At 38.0% G+C, this 18914-nt stretch overlaps 1 protein-coding gene across 5 annotated transcripts in view; it reads right to left on the bottom strand.

Moving 5' to 3' along the window:
• MYLK (myosin light chain kinase) overlaps nucleotides 1-18914 on the bottom strand; it is a 205100-nt gene that overhangs the window by 140744 nt on the left and 45442 nt on the right. For 3 of the 5 annotated variants that reach the window (XM_035330845.1, XM_035330848.1, XM_035330849.1), the window contains exon 1: nucleotides 5125-5284. In XM_035330845.1, coding sequence (XP_035186736.1) covers nucleotides 5125-5274 — 150 coding nt within the window. In that variant the 5' untranslated portion in view covers nucleotides 5275-5284. Of the gene's footprint in view, nucleotides 1-5124; nucleotides 5285-18914 lie in introns of those variants that run through there. The other 2 variants (XM_035330846.1, XM_035330847.1) reach the window with 1 other exon arrangement.

Here is an 18914-nt window from a genome sequence, read left to right as displayed (position 1 = left end):
AAAAAAAAAAAAAAAAAAAAAAAAAAAAAAAAAAAAAAACTCTTTCCTGAGTTTCTTCCTCATACAGCTTAGAACAGCCACCCCTCCAGGAAGTACAGATCCCAAACCACTGGCAGCTTCATGCAATTAGCTGCCTGGTATGTTTTGTAACAGAAAACATCTCATGCCAACAGCAAAGGATTTTATGCCATGTCATCATTCCCTGTCATCATGTGGGCTTCGCTCATTTCGGATTCTGCCATCTCAAATCCAGACATACAGTGTAATTAAGGCATACTTCTGGAGTATCTGCTGCCTGAAACTTGAAAATGGAGCACACATTTGCAGTTTAAGTCCAAAGCAAAGGGCAAATGACAAAGGTTTTGCCATGAAAACTTGGTACAGCAGCCAGAACATAACAGGTTGGTTAGATCTCAGTTTTTCCCTTAGAAGGTAGTCATTTTCTCCATTGCCGCTTGTTTCTCCCTGCCTGATCTCAGACAATTTCCTCAGGCAACGTGTTTCAAAGAGTACCTGTGCAGCTAGCAGCAGCAAAAGCAGCTCAGACACTGGCAAGTTCACACATATCATTGGCCTTAACTATGATTCAAACAAACAGACACAGGTTGGGTGTTGCAAAAGAAGAATGACAGAAGGAAAACAAGAAAGAACGTTAACCACGGGCAGGATTTGACATTAACCTGGCTAGTCTTAATATTTACCATTCAGCTCCCTTATTTGAGGGTGGGTGGAATGGGAACAGCAGGACAATAACTACTCAGTGGGCATCAAGCTCTGAACTACATACCCCAACATCTGCACAAACTCTGAACTACATCTGTCAATATATGACTTCTAGCTCCCCCAGATTAGAATACCAGACTAGATTTAGTACTTTGATAACTTGGTTCTGGCAATGGACCATATATGATGGTTCACATGAAGCAGAAAAACAACCCACACTGCACTGTTGCCAATTGTGCAATGCTTTATCCAAGGAGAAAAATTCTTTCCTGACCCCTAGGCAATCAGTCTGTGGTCCGTAGCATGACATTTGGCTGTTCCTCTCAGGCAGAGCTGCAGCACAAGTATTCTTTAGGCTCGTAAAATTAATGACCGTCAATATTACCCTAAAAAATTATACACACATGCAGCCAAAGCAGGTTGAATTAACTGCTAGCGGCAAGCAAATGCAGAGGTTAATATCACTCTGGACAGGGAAAGGTTTGTTGGAAACTGACTTGTCAGTATTTACTGCTTGACACTCAGTAACATTAGAGCAAAGAACAAGAAGTGTTCACTCTATATTTTTAATGTATTCAGTCCATTGCTGTTTAAGTTCAGTAAAATTATGTATGGGCAGCTAGTCACATAGTTACTCTGCTTCCACCTCCGCCATAAGCAGAAGTAGAGTGGACTCAGGACAACATTCAAATAACTGCTAAGTTCTACAGTGATGTGCAGCTGCATTAGAAAGATACACAAAAATTATTCAATATTGCAAAGCATTGATAAATATTGTAGTGATTCTACTTTCTCCATCAGAGAAACAAACAGCTTAAAACAGAGCCTGGTAACATTTTGGCATGCTCTCCTTTTCCAAAAGTATCTTAAAAACTACTGACAGACAAGGTAGAATGCCTTAGCACAAGGCAGGGGTTACTTCCCTGAGCTGTTCATCTCACATAAGACATGCAATGGAGATCTGCCCGTCAATCAATTTCTAATAAATTTTGAACCTACAACACATTTGTAGGAAGGTAACCTTGTTTTAGCCTAAGTGGTTCCACCCCTCAGTCAGATTTCCAGGCCAACATCATGTTCATGCACTTGCAAGATGATAAGCTAACATTTTACCCTGAGATCACGTTGGGAGACTGAGATTTGTAGTCAGACATATATAAACTTGCTGAGATTTTAGCAAGAAAACCAGGGTGGTAGTGGGAGGAACAGAAAAAATATATTAATGTTAATGGCAATTCCTTTCCACTTCCCATTTCCTACATTTATAGGCTATTTCTCAATTTCTGCTCTCGCCTTGATCTTCAATTGCCATTTCACACAATTTGTCTTACATGCTGTTGGAAAGAAAAGCAAAAAGTTTAAAGCAAAACGTTTGACTCCAGTGCTCCCTCTTCCTTGTTCACTTAGCGAGAGTACAGGATCATCACAATATCAGATTTATATCCTGTCTTGGGTTCTCAAAATGTTTGTTCTTTCTGATAAGACAGATTCCACTGCAGAGGAACTCTTTGAAGAAAATCTCCTGTCTAGCCATTTTAAAAACTTCTTATTTTTCTTTAGCCTAAGTCTAGTTTAATATTTATACTATGTGAAGAAGCAGAGTATCAGCAACAGACCCTCATAACATCTGTAGCTTATTTTCCAGGATAGAAAAAAACAAGTATGTTCAGTAGCTACCTCTATTACTAAATCATATTAATTTCTGTCCTTCTGAACCTCTGGAACATTGAAGTAATGGAAGAAACTACATTCTACAAAGTAGCTAAAGATAGTCCCAGATGATATGAGCTCTGAGGCTGCAATCTAGAAGGACTGCAGCTATTAAATGACAGCATCCTTCCAAACTGTGGTATTGTGTCCCCTCTCCCCGTGTCCATGTTACTAGACTAGGAGCACAAGCACGATATTCATTTGGACCCAGCAGTTATAAACAACAGAACCAAACACAAGCTCCCCAACAACATTACATTATAAACAACAGATCGCACAAACTCAATTTTTATAGGCAGTATAATCATTATAAAACTTGTTTTTCTTGAAAAAAGTAATAAGGAGAACATGCTGTTCTTGATTACTCTGTATTTCCAACTATTATAATGTAGGTTGTTCTCCCTCCCCCAGATTTGCAAGCTTGTATCTCAGCCTCAGTTGATTCCAGGGAATTTGGAACTAATGCACAATGATAAAGATTGGCTGTTTTATGTCTACAGCTGTGTTGCATGCTTCTCAGCTGCATTAGCTGAGAGAGGCAAAACAAAGTTGCACTAAGCAAATACCAGACAGTACTCTGTGCACAGCAAGAGGCCGAAGTGCCAAAGACAGTGGCTGTAATTACCTATCTTGGCTTGCCGAGCCATGGAATACAACATAAGGCAGTCTATCTGCCACAAAGTAATTGCAGATCTCACATGTATTTCAACAAAGCAGTAGTCTTGACGCTAAGCACTTTAAGCAATACAGGTTTACTTCATCTGTTTGACATGCATTCAGTCAGGATTTAACATCTGCATTTTAAGGACAGAAAATTAAAAGATTCAGCCATTCTCGTATAGCAAAAAGGCAGCAATGGAATTTAGATTTTCATCAAGAGGTTCAATCCAGAACTTCCTTCAAACATTCATTCCTTCAAGGAATTTAAGTCTTTAGGTTTAATTAGTACTGAACTTGTGCATTTTATCCAAGCTACTAAAAACCCTGCATAGTTTACTCTTCCCATGTTCAAAGCAACTCTAAAAAGGGGATGGATATCCTTCATGAATTAATATTTTAAAGTAAGGTCTGAAAAAATATTGAAAACAGTGATGGCACTCTATCTGTTAAGACAGTCAATTTTACCATTGCTTTCTTTTGACAAATAATAAAAATCTGCAGAGAGAACCAAAAATTGGAAATAACTCTACTTGCGTCTTTAATTAGGAAACATAAGAAATGTGAAACTAAAACTTAGCAACATCACACAATTCAACTTTCATTTCACTGTACTGTTACTGCTAGTTGCAGTGCTGTCTGGAAGAACCAGTCATGGTTAGAATAGTATTGTATACAGGTGTCACATAAATAAAGTAGCAACATGTCATCTTTTCACTGTGTTTGCAACCAATCAAGGTGAAATAATGGAAAAACAAACAAACAAACAAACAAAAAACAGTAAGAAAGAGAATATTGATTGGGACCAGCCAACATTGCACACACAGAGAGGATTTGATTGGTAGCTCAACATTCCAAGAAGTAGTAGGCTACTTTTGAAAATAAAATAAATATCTAAATGTTTGATTAAAAAAAAATCTACTCTCTGGCTCAAACACTTCCATCATTTTTTTTTTTGTTGCTGTTGTTCGTTTGTTTTTAAAGAGAAATGCCTACTTTTCTTCAAAAAGTCAAATCCAAAAACTACTACTGAGTTTTACTTTTGCACTTAAAAATTACATACTCAGCAATTTTCTGCTCTGTTTGTAGTGGAAAATCATAATAATAATAATAAAAAAACCTTAGCCTGCTTTTGCATAAATAAATAAATGTCAGATGCCCTCTACTGGCCCTCTGTTTAAGTTAGTTTCAGAAGTTATAAATTTCCCAAATTCCTTTTAGCCTTTTCTTTTGTTATCGTGAAGTTGCAGTTTCCTGCCTCTGTCAGGGAAATCCCACCACTTCAAAGATTAGAACTGCGTTCAGTTTGATGATATAGCTGTCAGCACGCAATCAGAGCATGACATGGACAGGAGGAAACTGAAAGGCCTGAGAGGGAAAACTGGCAGCCCCATGAGAAATATTTGGGTTAAGGTGAAAGATTTGGGTTGAAGGAGAAGAAAGGAAGATAAACGGAACACATAAGAGACCATATCAGGGTTGAAGCATGAAAGGAACATGGGATCCACATATTCCCACGCTCTGCCAGTCTGTCCTCTGAAAATGTTTTTTTCTTTCAGATTAGCTACATGTATGGCAGGTGGTGCAGATACAAAAAAAAGTCACAGCTCTCTTTACAGATTCCTTGTTTAACTACCAAGAAGCACAGGTAACATGGTTAGCTTTGTGCTACACGTGAAGCTTCACAAACAGGCAATTTTGGGAGGCACGGAGATCAATATGCAGTAGGAGAATATGTGCTCTCTGACTAGAGACAGCTCCTGAGGCAGTTTTCGCTGATGCTTAGCTCAGTGCCTGGCATGCTAATATAGGTTAACTCAGCACTTCATCAGGTTTTGCAACACTCTACTCAGAAACAGACCTGTCATACTCCTGCCCAGTCCTTTCCATTCCAGGAATGGAGACACTGGTGTATTCTTCTTAAGTAAAGGCCCCATATTGCAGAGGCAATTTCACTAGCTTTGCAGACCATGAGGTAGCCTCAGGAAAAGGCACAACCGAAAGAAGAAGCCCTCCATCATCTCCATTTCTTACCTTTCCCTCAAATCTTGCGGTGGCTCCCAGCTGCACCCGGATATTCCGAGGAGGAAGAGTAAATGCTGGTGCTTCAGCAGGAACTGAGGGGCTGAGTGTCAGGGATGTTTTGGATACTCGAGTAGTTGTCACCAGTTTCACATCCCCCATGATGTGGACTGTAAAAGAGAAACACAAAGAGTAATGTAGAATTTACGACCATTAATTACTTACAGTTGCAGCTAAGAACCAGATCAGCAGCAGATGGTTCTATATGTATGCTATATGCATATACATAGTCAGAATCTTCAGCCTGAAGAAACAAGTGCTATTTTTTGGGTGGGGAGCTGAGACCCAGGAAGATTTCCTGGTGTGCCTACAGTTGTTATAGGGTCACAGCCTTGAACTGAACTCAGTTTGAACTCTCAAGTCCCAGGCCAGCTCCTTAACCAAGAAGTCATCCTTTACAACTGCATTAAATTGTAATAACTTACTTCAGGAGGATATTTTTTCAATATGACTTTGATTTTCCTGGCCTGGAATATACCAAAATCAATAAGTCTCAAAAGCAGAGCCAGTGTTAAATAAGTCTTATGAAATAAAGAGACCAAGAGACCTCTGTTTGCACCGGAGTTAACTTGTGAGTGGGAATGTGGAAAATCTGATTTTTCATATCGTGCTTTCAAGATCTTAAGAAATATCTGGGTATCTCCCTCCAAAGTACTGCTAGTACATAACAGATACTTTTGCTGAAATTCCAAGCCTCTGCTTTACTGCAAAGCCTTCTACAGCACATAGACTAGTAAAATAGCACCAAATTTCATGCTACAAAACTGGCACTTAAGAAATCTCATTATATATATCTGCTTCAGAGGTGATTCTTCTGCTACACACCACCTTGTACTTCCCTAAAGAAAGCAAAAAAAAAAAAAAGGAAAAAACACTATTATATTTGTTAAAAAGTAAAAGCTAATTTCTTGAACCATCTGCATAAATCAGAAACCCCTCTGCTCTCAGTTCTGGGGCTGCATTGCACAGGCTGAGTGGGGGAGAACAAGGTAAAGCCACCCAAGCAAACTTCATGTTCTGGTCATGGAAGTAGGAAAGAATAAATGAAAACCTGTCTCAAAGTGATGAAAGCAATGGGGGGTGGGAGGAGAGCATACGTTTTCAGACTTTTTCAACAACAAAAAAAAACAAATCTGAACAATGTTTTTCTCCAAATCCTGCACTATGCCACACAAAAACAAGCTAAATGACCTTGCAACAGTCTTTTCGATCTCAAGACACTGCATATTTGCAGCTTCTGCAACCAACAATAGAACCTGTTCCATGAGTTTTCACTTGCAACTCTTCCTGAAAATCTCCAGCTTTTCTCTGAGCACAGAGGCTGAGAAGAGCATTTTTTGAAACTGACTAGACAACTTAGGAACACAAACCTCATTCATTTCTATTACGACTTAAACTCCTCTGCCATGTGTGCATCTGAAAGCCAGTCTGAGAACGTAATGCTTCCATACAGCACACCTGACATGTTCCATAAACATACAGCATGCCAATCTCGAGAAACACCTCTTCAGTGATAAAAAGCTGTTTAAGAGGGTAGCTCCTCTCCTGGAAATTGTTAGTCTAGAAGTTGGATGGCTAATCTAAACTACAAGCTTTGGCTCCTTCACAGTCAACAGAAGAGGCACCTCCAGAGGTTGTTTTGTTCTAAGGTGAAGGAGCCACAGAGCTTTCTTGTTCACTGTGTGCACCTGTTAGAAACCAGGGTTCAGAAGGCAACTGTTTCCAAGATATCAGTTAAATTACGTATGTGCACAGATTTTCTAAAAATACTTTAAAACTCCTTCTTCAGTCTTTCTAAGAATCTAGGTGACACGGGCTTTGGATTTCTTCTAGAATGGCATTCAGTTAACATTTCTGTATACCAGCATGCAAAAGAAACCAGAAAACCCTCTAGCGTTTTTAATGATCAAAATGCTTAGACCAACACATAAATGGAATAAAGACGATTCTCTAGCCATGATGCAAAGTTTTAACCTGTAAGAAATTACACAAGAGTTAATCTTGCAGAGAATCTGTATACTGGCAGCCAGTCACTTGAGAACTCAAGTCTCCCTTTCTAGTGTAAATAACTCTTCAAATCATAAAAAGAAAGAAAGAAAAACAACAACAACACTTTTTTTTTTTTTTTTTAAATCCTGATTTATCACAGAAACCAATTGAAATCATAACATAACTTTAATTGGGAAAAAACTGCTTGAATTCCACAGACAACAGAGATGAAATTTTAGACTTCCTTATTTCCTAACAAGTCGATGTAGCACCCTAAGAGACAGGGAATGCCTGTCTCTCGAGCTGTAGTTACTCCAATAAACACTCAAAAGCATGAGAGAAATATTCTTTCAATTAACTGTTCTTTCATTAAGGACAATGCTCCTAACTCAGTTCTCAGATAAAACTATAATTTATCCCATCAATTTTACAGCTGTAAACTGATGCCTACCAAACACGTCAGCACTTTTCTTTTTTAGATTGATTTTTCTTTGCAGATAAAGAACACACATTTTTCAAATCACTAATTACTATAAATATCAACTGATCTTATATCACTTTTGGTATTTGACACTGATAATTTTGTATCTGCCTACATTTTCTGAGTTGGCTTTCGTCCTAAATTGTATTTCTTATTCTCTTTTCTTCTATTCTCCTTCAAAAAGTGCTTTCTTTAATTTCTCTTTTCACAAATGATCTTGACTTTTCAACATACTCAACTAACTACTCCATCTTCAGATTTTCTTCCCACATGTTCTCCTCTGCTAAGCTACCCCTTTCCTTATCCTATCAATGCCAAAATCTGCAATGTCCCTTGAGTTGTGAAATCAACGATGTCTCTCTAGCTCTTAACCAACAAATCAGTCTGCCAATACAAGCCTGCAATAAAAATTTTCTGGCCATTTGCAATAGTGACGATGTAGCAGGTATAATGCAGATATGATGGAAATCATCTCCAATCTGAAGACGCTAATACATTTGATTCCATAAGAAACCAGTAATAAAACTTATCGTTCCACACACATCTGTATTACCTTTGCAGAGAATCTGAAAAAAAAATACAAACCAACAACAAATGACACCAACAAGCAACACAATGCAAAACAGCAAAAAAGCATATACTCCCTAAACCCCATTAAAAAGTTAAAATTGCAACAGCAGTTGCAAAAACTAAATCACCTAGAATCCAATTCAAGCTTGATATTCACCTATGTAAACGGAACTCCTAAAATGGCTGAAACAACTAAGAGAGAAGACCATATGCACTACAGATGTTCACAGGACAATTCTCTAGGGTCCAAAACGTTCAAGAAGTATCTGTCCCTAGGTACAATGCACTGCTTATGCAGGGCAACTTTAAGGAACCTTGGTAGGCAGGGCACCTGCTCACACAGAAACCTCCCCATGGGGTTATGCTGTGAGACCAGATTCACCAGATATACGAAGGAAAGCCACCAGCACATGCCTGGAAAACATGCTTCATCCAAGATATGCTCATCCTTCAAGCACCAATGTGCTCAGGTATGTATGGACTGCTTTGGACAAGAAGTCCTCTGGCTGGGAAGATCATCTGAAGAAAAGACAGAACTAAACTCCAACAACATCTTTCCGTCTTTCTGATTTGTCTGGTTATTCAATTAATCTCTACACTATGTGGGAATGGAATGGAAAGGAAAAAGGAAAGGAAAGGGGAAAGGGGAAAGGGGAAAGGGGAAAAGGGAAACAGGAAACAGGAAAGGAAAAAGAATCAGAGTTGGGAGAAAGAAGCAGAGTAGGGCGACTAATATGGGCATTCGTTCGGGTCAGGTTCTGTTTCTTTTGCATGTTGGTAACATGCCAGAAACTGTCAACAAATTGATGCCTAACATTATGGTGAGAATGCAATGTATAAAAAAAAGTAATAGCTAGTCTTCTGCATAAGGACATCTTGTGTGGATTTATGCTTTTATAAATAAAATGTCTAAAAGGGATTGAATTTACCAATTAATATTATCTCAAGTCAGCACAAGCAGTTTTCTAGCAACATAAGCCTCTAATCATCCACATTTAGCAGTCTGACTTTAATTAGCTGTGTATGCTGAAGATGTTTCTAGCAAATAATTAGGAAGTATTTTTTCAGCTTAGAGGATGTTTAACAATTATGTTCCCAAACAAATAAATAAATCCATGTTGTGCGGTCTGGTGTTAATATGGAACCACTATGTCCAAATATTTCAAGGAAATAGTGTTCCAAAAAACAAATCTTATTCAAGCTTAAAATTTGATAGGCAGGAAAAAAATGCAGGCACTTAAAAACTATGGAACACGTCTAACTGGTCTCTTATGTAAGGAACTTTCTAGAATGATCCTCTCCCTAAGATCTTTTCCTTAGCAAGCTTGCTGCTGAATAGGATTTCAAAGATGCTGTATGAACTCATAACGTTTCATTTCACATACTGTGCACACCTAAACTATGGTCTTTAAACAAAACCAACAGTAACTGAAGTTGCAATACAAACATTGTGGTATTAAACATAAAAGAAAACCACCATGCAAATGTTGGCTTGTAGGCTAGTGGTTAGACAGCATTTCTAATCTGGATTTTTTTTTTTTTTTTAATTCTTAATCCTTTCTAAAAAGCACATAATTCCTTACAAATTCTCACAGTGGGCACTCTAATCTTTCTAATACTAAAGCAGACTAATGTGTTTCAAGCATTTTCTTCTGGGAACAAATCTCTGTCACTCAATACTCTGCTCACAAAAATAAACCCAAAAAAGCAAACACTGAGAAATCCATCTCATAGTTTTTCTCATCCGCATAGTTTATATATGTAAATACTTACCATCAGCTTCCTACATAACCATTTAATTATACTAATTTCCTTTTACCAAGTCCTTCCTCCGAGGCAGAAGAAAAATGAGTTACAGAGAGGTTGTGTGCGCGTATGAGAGAGCGAGTGTGTGCAAATGAGAGGAAACCAGAGCTGCCAGTTGAAAAGCCTTTATTGGACTTACTGATAGTGCAACTCTACACGTAAGCAGCACATTTTTACTTGGTCCAGCTTTTCTGTTTTTTTTAGCCAGACTGCCCTCAATAACCTCTGAACCATCTCTGAAATCTGGACACAATCTTTTGAGCTCTTTAAAAATAGGAGCAAAAGGCCAGCCCAGGGTTTGGAGCATTTGTCTGCTGTTTGGGAGTCCTGGTTGAATTCTCTGCTCCGTAATGGGGCTGCCTGCATGACCTCAGGCGAGTCACTAAGCCTATCTTTTGCCATGGCGCCCCATTTGTGAGGTGGGGATTATTTACTTCCTTGCCGCAAAGAAGTGCTGTGAGGATAACTATAATGGAGGGTGGGAGTCAGGCTACAGTAACAGGACTATAGAAATAGCATAGCCAAAAAAAAGGGCACAAAATTACCGCAACTCAGAAGAAGCTGGATCTCATTATAGATTTTGTTTTATTATTATTGGGGTGGTGTTTTCAAAAAGCATGCATTTTAAAACACTAGGTAAAATTTATTCCCTTACACAGATCACTGAATTCAACAGTTTTGCTAGGGACTAAATGTCATCCCTTATGCTTTAAAACCTTCAGTATTTCAGAACTTGCTTGACAGCTTCCTCTGTTCACACACCTTATTTCCTCTCTTACAGCTTTACCACAGGGACTAACATGTGTTTACCATACACCTATACAAATCTGAACACACTCTCCCCAGAACTACAGAAATTATTTTTTGCAGCCATGTGATTTGCATCTATCTTTTCAGTCTTACCTTACAAGACCACATAAGGAAGTATCATGTCTCCTCTCAGCTACTGGTACCCAAGAAACGGCATGCCGGGAGAATGATAAACCACAAAGGATCAGCAAAGCAATTCAGGTGATAAAGTCGTGTGGATTTAGCAGGCAAGAAGAGGCAGAATTGGAACAGAAAGCAAGGAATTTGTAACCCCACCAATCACAGCCATACTCTAGGCAGCTTCTCCTTCTATCAGTCCTGTCTCAACCTGACTGGAGTTTCTTCTTCCATTGGCTCATACATAAATGACCATCTTATTCTCACTGGTTCCCTGCCTACCCAACCTCTAGAAAAGCCTTTTCATCATAAAGATATTCAGGGTGTTTTCAAGCCAGACCCCAGAATGTCCAATCATTTTCCTAGTAAAATTCAATAGCAACTATTAGCCATGCCAGTAGGAACAGGATCAGATGTCAAACCTTCACACACAACTCCATGTTCCAAAAATTTTGCAAGCTTAAGTTTTGGCAACACCATGCATGTAAAATCCCTGAGTATGTTCCCAAAAAGTGCATTTGCGTAACTGTCCTACACAAATGGGAATTACAGGGCAATTTGTGATTTGTGCAAAAGCTTTGCTGTCACTTTATTGAGCCTAAAAACATCCAAGTTAAGTTACAATTTCATTTGGGACCATTATGTCAAAGACTTTCCCAGAAGTAAGCAAGGTCTTCAAATCCTATCATTTCAGTGCCTTAGATTTCACACTCAACAAGTTAGCTGTGAGGCTTTGCACCAGCAAGAATCTTGGTGGTACATCAGAAAAAGGACAGAACAGGTTCAAACTCTTCCAGGTGCTCATTTTAACAAAATGCTATTGCAGCCCGTATTTGGTATTTCAGACACAATAATGTTCTCCAGGCTGCTTTTAAGACTGAAATATTGTCAGCTCTAGAGAAGATGTATGTATGTGAGAATGTGGTGGAGAGCTTGAACTATTAAGTACAGTAGGAACTTGCTGAAATGAAGCTAGGTCATTTTCTTTCTTCCTTTTCCCAGATCTTCTCTTTATCTACTTGCTTTCATGACTAAGATGAAACTAAAGCAAATAAAAACAACAGAGATGTTTATTGGAAGATTTCCTTTATTTTACTGTGTCTTGGGTATCCCTGTAAGAACAATAAATCCTATCTATTTTTTCAGGGCTTAGTTCATCAGCTTTTATGGAATATGTGAATCACAACTACTACAGAAGTTTCCATAAGTAAAAGTGGCTAACCCCATGTGACTTATTATTTAATAATCAACCTAAAAGCAGCCCTCTTTTTTGGGAAGTCCCTAAAAGAGACAAAAAGATACTGTCATATGGTTTGCATGACACAGAGAACTGAACCACTTTACCAGATCAGGGTTAAGAGAATCTGTCTATCTAATCAATAAATTTGGTCCTTCTTTTAGATTTGCATATCTGTTGCAGCATAGGCTTTACCCTGCAATTGTTTCCATGATAAAATCACACAGTTGTGTGAGGAATTTCATCCTGATCTTGTGAAAGAGAATAATTCAGGATGACGATAACTGACATTTACTTATATATAAGTTTATTAGAGCACTGGAAGATTGGTAGTCAAACATCTTTAATTACTTATAGAAACCATAAAAGGAAGAAAACAAACAAACAAACAAACAAAACCTAGACGCACATGTTTTTCCAAACAAAAAGAAAACCACAACTTCTTTATCCATCAATTTGTGCTGCTTAGCCAGAAAATCACTAGCAAGGATGTGTGTTTCTTGCAGATACTGCCAGTTGTAACTGTGCTCAATTTTCCCTCAATTTAACAGTTCTGTTTAGGGTACTTGACCATCCCAGGCCCACTGAGCTGTGGATACCTGACTTGTACAGACATCTAACTTCACCTACTGTCAGTAGTCATGCTGCTGCAACAAACCACATCTAACAAGAGCCGTGATACCTGCTTTAGCACAATCACACCTTAATGGTTTATTGCGATATTAAAGTAGCTGCAGAGGGTATTTCAGGTATAAGAATGATACGGAAAACCATATGAAGAGAGAAAGGAATATGTACCTTTGATAACATACATTTATCTTGATTATAAACAGACAGGCTACATAATCCAATTATTCCATAACCACTGAACCTTAAAATTTAAGAAAATAAATAATAATAAAAAAGATATCCATTACGAGCAGCTGGACATGCAACTTAAAAGAATGCAATGGCTTTTTAAGAATCAAAAATGTTTAATTTGAAACATCAGATTAAGGAGCAGTAAATCAAGAGATACCATAAGAAATACAACTTTGCAGCTGTTATCTTAGAAGAAATATGAGCAACTAAATATGACATGTATTGGGCAGGTTCAGTAAAGCACTGATACCTATGAATTATTTTATAGCAGCAAATTGAAGCCAGAGGGAAACACAGATGGCAAACGGGATGCAAGCTGGGCTTGTTTTTGCTGATTCCAAAGTGGCTTCCTATAGAAACACACTGGGGAGGGTAACTCAATCTGACTTCAAAACCTGCTACAGTTCCAGTTTACAAGCAACATAAAAAGAAAAAATAAAGGTAAGACCTACAAAAAGGTTTTCAGTGTACTAAGCAGCAGATCACTGTCAATAAAGTTCTACTAGTTCTTCTGTAAGAATAATTTATAGTATTCAGTCTATACCAAAATATAACACATTAGACTTAGAAAGGTTTGGACTGAAAGGCTAAATCTGAATTTCATCATTGATAACCAGTGTCATAAAAGAACAAACTTCTGAAGGTATCTTTTGTGGTCCTTAAGGAAGAATTTTTAGGATTTGCTGAGCAAGCACATGCTACAATTTCTGAAAAAAAGATTTTTCCAGTCATCATCTTGCCAATGAATCTTTACATTTAATTTTCACCTTACATCATTTGTTTCACAAGTACAGAAGAGAACTAACAGAAGTTGGTGCTTATGATAGAAACATGCATGAGATAGATAAGTCAAAGACCTTCCAAAATTCGGGGATGTTTCCGAGTGCAGGAATGACCTTGATCACTGAACAGCAGGACATTGGACTACTATCCTATTTTTGGAAGAAGGAAAGTGGTAAGGGCAAAACTGGACTCATTCTCTCAGGGGAATGTAGAACCCTACCTAGTATTTAAGGAAAATCTCCTTTCACTGTTCAAACAGTACAGAGCTTGTGACACCTTTAAGGAGAGCAGTATTTAACATCCCAGTCTGATTAGGAACATCCCAGTCTGTTTAGGAACACATTGCCTTCAGTCTTCAGGCTGTACTTCAGATATCTAACTCCCACTCCACAGTCACTGGCCAAATGCACGAGGAGGGCTTGTGGGAAAGAAAGTTAATTCATTCCCATGTTCATGATACACACCTGCAAAATGCCATCACTTTCTAAAAATTCAAAACAACTGTAGCAGTTCTGGAGTTGGGACAAAAGCCAGCTTGCCACATGGAGATGTAACTCCTTCTTGTCCATCTACCCACAAAGACAAACCTGATGGGATACACTGGCAAAAGAAAAGTAATCTGGTTTGAAAGTGGAGCAGGCAGTGAAACCACAGACTTATGGGTCCAAACCAAAAGAGAAACACACCAGGACAAGCACTGGCACTAAAGCTCCTGGGATGGAAGGGGAACCACAGCAAAGACTGAAGTTTGCTCGAGACAGTTTTAAGCAGCTGGTTTAAGAGCCAGCTGTATGCTTCAAAAAATCTTCTCTATCCCAAATTAGAGCAAAACCTCTCTCCACCACAAGACTAAACCAACCATTTTCCAAGTTAAAAGCACAACTTATATTTGTAAAGGTACCTACAAACAAATTTAAAAAAAATAAATAAAATCAAGATGTCAAAACTTCAAGGACTGAATACAAAAATAAATCTTTCTTATTAAAAGATAAAATCTATTTATTTTGTAGTTCCCATTTTCTGAGTGCATGGTTCAGAAAGGCTTCTAGCAAAACTAACAAGTTTAATTTTAGATGAAGCTAGCAAGGGACAAGTTTTGTAAGTTTTAAATAATAAGCTAGCTTGGAAAAAAAAAGACAAAAGCAATAGCTTATTGACTTGCCTGGTACTACACAGGAACAGGGGCAGAACTTAGGAAGTGAACATTTTGTTTGAGATACTTCATGAAACATGTCAAGAGAGGCAACCTACCATTTGATTTAAATAAAAGAAGATTCATAGTAAAAGTCATGATTTTATATCTTAGTGGTGGTAGAACATTATGCTAAACCAGTAGTTTACAGCAAAGTTGTCTTCTCTTTTTTTTTTTCTTAAAAAAAAAAAAATTCAGGTTCCACTTTTCAAAGAGTAACCACAAGATTGACTTTCCTTGACGGTTATGCTGCAGGTGGCCAATTGCTGTTGCCCATTTCCAAGCCAGTAGGGCCATAAAGTTGCATGAAAGGTGAGTCATGGAAGATTTGTGGTTCATAAAGCACAGAATATTTAGCCTCCACATTTTGCTTTGTGATTTAGTTTCAAATACAGCCAGAACTCAAAAATGAAAAAGAGACCCAAGTCTGCCAAGTTCTATGCCATTTGGGAAAATGAACACATGCACTGTACTGGCTGAGGTGTGTGAACCCCAGGGTAGCATTGGAAAGAAACCTGTTCACTTCAGCCAGACGTAGACTGGGCCATGAATAAACACCACTAAGTTTCGAATTATGCTGCAAATACTTAATACTAAAGGAATTAGGTTCTTTGTTTGAAAGAGCCACTGGTTCTTCATGCTGAGATACTTTGTACAAGGCCAAATTCTGTGCTGCCTTCCATTCTATGAAGTCCCATTAACTGTCAGCACAAGGCCTGGCCCATAAACTCTCCCACAAGTTCATTTTTTTCTTGAACCTGCAGTTTTGTTCATGTATGTAAGCCAGCATTCTCCAACAACCATCTGTTACACATCGATCTTTCACAATGTATTTGGCACCGTAAAGCAAATACAAATACTACCTTAGTGAAAAAGTTATAACCTAGATGTGAGATGGGCTATACAATGACAATTTTTTATTCTTTAAATTTTAATTACCAAAGAGGCAGTTGGTTTTAGTTCATAAAAGCACCTAAATTACATGAAGAACTTACTGCTGCAAGATGCTCCGGAAAGCCATCAATTACAGGATTAACAAGAACATCTCTGTTAGACTGCAAAAGAAATCTTTCTACAGGGAATACAGCCCTCACAACTTCAGGATAAAGCAATGTGTACTGAGCAGAACAAACTCCTGGTTGGTCCATAATGTTCTTTCAACCACGTTACTTATCAGGCACAGGAGAACTTCCTATGGCCTTTTTCTTGTATTTTTTAATAGAAAGAAAAGAAGTAAAAGCTTCAAGAGTGCCATCTCAAAGACAGCTATACCAGAGATTATGAAAAAAACGAAGCAGTCCTTATTACGATGAAATGTGAGCCCCTATATGCATCATTTGAGCTGGAGACTTATTTTCTACTTTACCTCTACTGTACAGGTTTTAGCAATGATGTGACCAAACAAGAGCAGCTTCTAACACTGAAGCAACCCACCTGCTCTTCTTGGAGGTGGTTGGGTTCCACATCCAACACTGCATGCTGCACTCAAAGCTTGAACCAGCTAGAGAGTTTTAAAACTAGCAAATAAAAATTGTCATGTGTTTTTATAAATTCTTGTGTGGAGAAATTCCCCAGTTGGGCCCCACTAAGTGCAGAAGTTAAGGTGGTAATTATATTGAAACACTTAACAGCTTGCTGCAAAGAAAATGAAGAAAAATGAATTCCCAATGGGAAATGGGAAGTAAGATCAGAAGTCATAAGATTTTAATTGCACCAGGGAAGAATCAATTTAGACATTAAGGAAAAAGTTTAAGAATTGAAGCAGACCTGCAAGAGATTGCTTAAGGAGTCTGCGGAGTTTTCAGTGCTGGAAGCCATACAAATGTCTGTCAGGAATGACATGTACAATTGATTTAGCCTTGGACATGGGAAAGACTGAATGGCCTTCTGAAGTCCCTTCCAATCCCATGACTCTGAGTCAGCTGACAACTGATGTTAAATTTGGAATATAATATAGGACTTTCACATGCTGGATATGGGCCAGCAAGACAACTATTATTCTGTAGAGAACACTATAAATCTGAAAAGAAACAACTGTTATAAGGTGAAAAAAAATCAGCCTATGAAAACCACAACAATATCAATATATAAATCATTAACACTGAAGGGCTTACAAGAAGGAGGGAGACAGAAGGAATTTGGATTAATTTTTCTTACGCACCAGTTTGCGAATCTCAGCCAAATGTCCGTTTCTGATAATAAGGAAATACAACTTTCATTTGAGACATGTAGACATGAAGGCAAAGAAATTAGTGCCTTTAAAGACATTTCCCATTTCAAAAATAAAGAAGCTGCCCTGTTACATTCAAACACCTTACTGTATAATAAAGCTCTTTTACATACTTCTTACTGGACTTGCAAATCAGATAGTTGCAGTAAATTATACAGATTACAACAGATTTATTCAGCTGTGTTCCACAAAAGCACGCATTGCATGCTCTTGAAGCTATCAGGTTAAAAGTGTACGTAAAGGAAGATTCATATGTGAAACAGTGGTTTGGAGACCCTTCACATTTCAGTGGGGCTGGTATGAACAGAAGACTTGTTGGATTCAGTCTGAGATCCAAGTCTGTCCTGACTGCTCTGCTTCCTGCTGGGAGACAAGCCCAAGAAGGGCCAGTTTTCCTTCTTCTGCAATGGAATTTCATTAGGATGGTTCTTGTCAGAAGATCTGGGCCCCATCCAGAACTTAACCCCTCTTTACACAGTGTATCTGCTCAATGAACATATCAACCTTTACTCTATAAGCAGGAAAAAAAAAAGTGGTATAAATAATAAAATCAAAATATTTCCACCATGATCACAAAGCATGAGCTTTCCTACTATCCTTTAAAAGGCCCAGGTGGAGCAAGGTTTATCACTGCAATGTCCTGATGAAGATGTTCAGCAGATGCTTGATCCTGTTTGTTACCTCAACTTATCTATCACATGGAGAGTAACGGGCATAAGCTCTCCTCACTAGCAGTGAAAGATAGGAGGTAGATACCTCTTCGTGCCCCTTCCAGGCAGAAAGGATATGCGGCAAGGAGAGAACAGAGAAGAAAAGGAAGGACTGAGATTTTTTTTTTTTTTTTTTTTTTAAATCAGGAATCAGAAAGAAATTGACAGGAGATTGAAAAGACAATTCTGACGATGCAGAAAATCATTGAGGTGGGGAGAAGAGTTCGGTCACACAGGGAGAGAGAAAAAAGAACATGGGATGAAGGCTTTCAAAGGCTGACTAATTTTCAGCTGAGCTGGCAGTATGGCAGACAGTCATGATGGCTCCATTGCTGAATTTTGTCTTTAATTGAACTAATTTCAGGATACTTCATTTGATTCCTTTTCTTTCTCCTAATAAGAGATAACAAATAATCTAATGACTGAGGTTCATACAAGCCTCTTTGGACAGACTTTCACCTACAAGGGCAGGTTGTGGAAGAATCATTCTTCCCTCATCCCCTTCCTTTTTCTTTTTTTTTTTCTTTTTTTTTCTTTAAAACAAAAAAACAAAAGACTTTGTTGTTTGCACATCTATTTATTTATTTATTTATTAAATATTCCCTGCTCTCCCCTTTCCCACCCCAAGAAAGTTACTCACTTAATTTGTCTAGTTGCCAGTTTAGGACAATTCTCCTTTATATAACATCCACCAAACTGCTCTGAATAAGCCAGTCAGACAGACACCAGTTATCCAAATAAAATTGTGAAACATTGATATTAGAAACAGAGAAATGTATTATTCACTTTTCTAAGATGAAGAATTTAAGGACATTTTTCAAAAATGAAAAAAAAAAAAGCTAGTTCTCCAAAAGCAACTTGCACTTCACGTCACATTACCTTTTTTGTATCTCTCTTCTATATATAAGAATTGTTCATGCTTTCTCTATTCTTTCTTCATTTTCCTTTTCCTTCAG

This window comes from Oxyura jamaicensis, chromosome 7, assembly GCF_011077185.1.
Source record: "Oxyura jamaicensis isolate SHBP4307 breed ruddy duck chromosome 7, BPBGC_Ojam_1.0, whole genome shotgun sequence".
NCBI classification, from domain to species: domain Eukaryota; kingdom Metazoa; phylum Chordata; class Aves; order Anseriformes; family Anatidae; genus Oxyura; species Oxyura jamaicensis.
The sequence above is the reverse complement of the archived record's forward strand: the minus strand, read 5'-3'. Positions and strand labels throughout refer to the sequence as shown.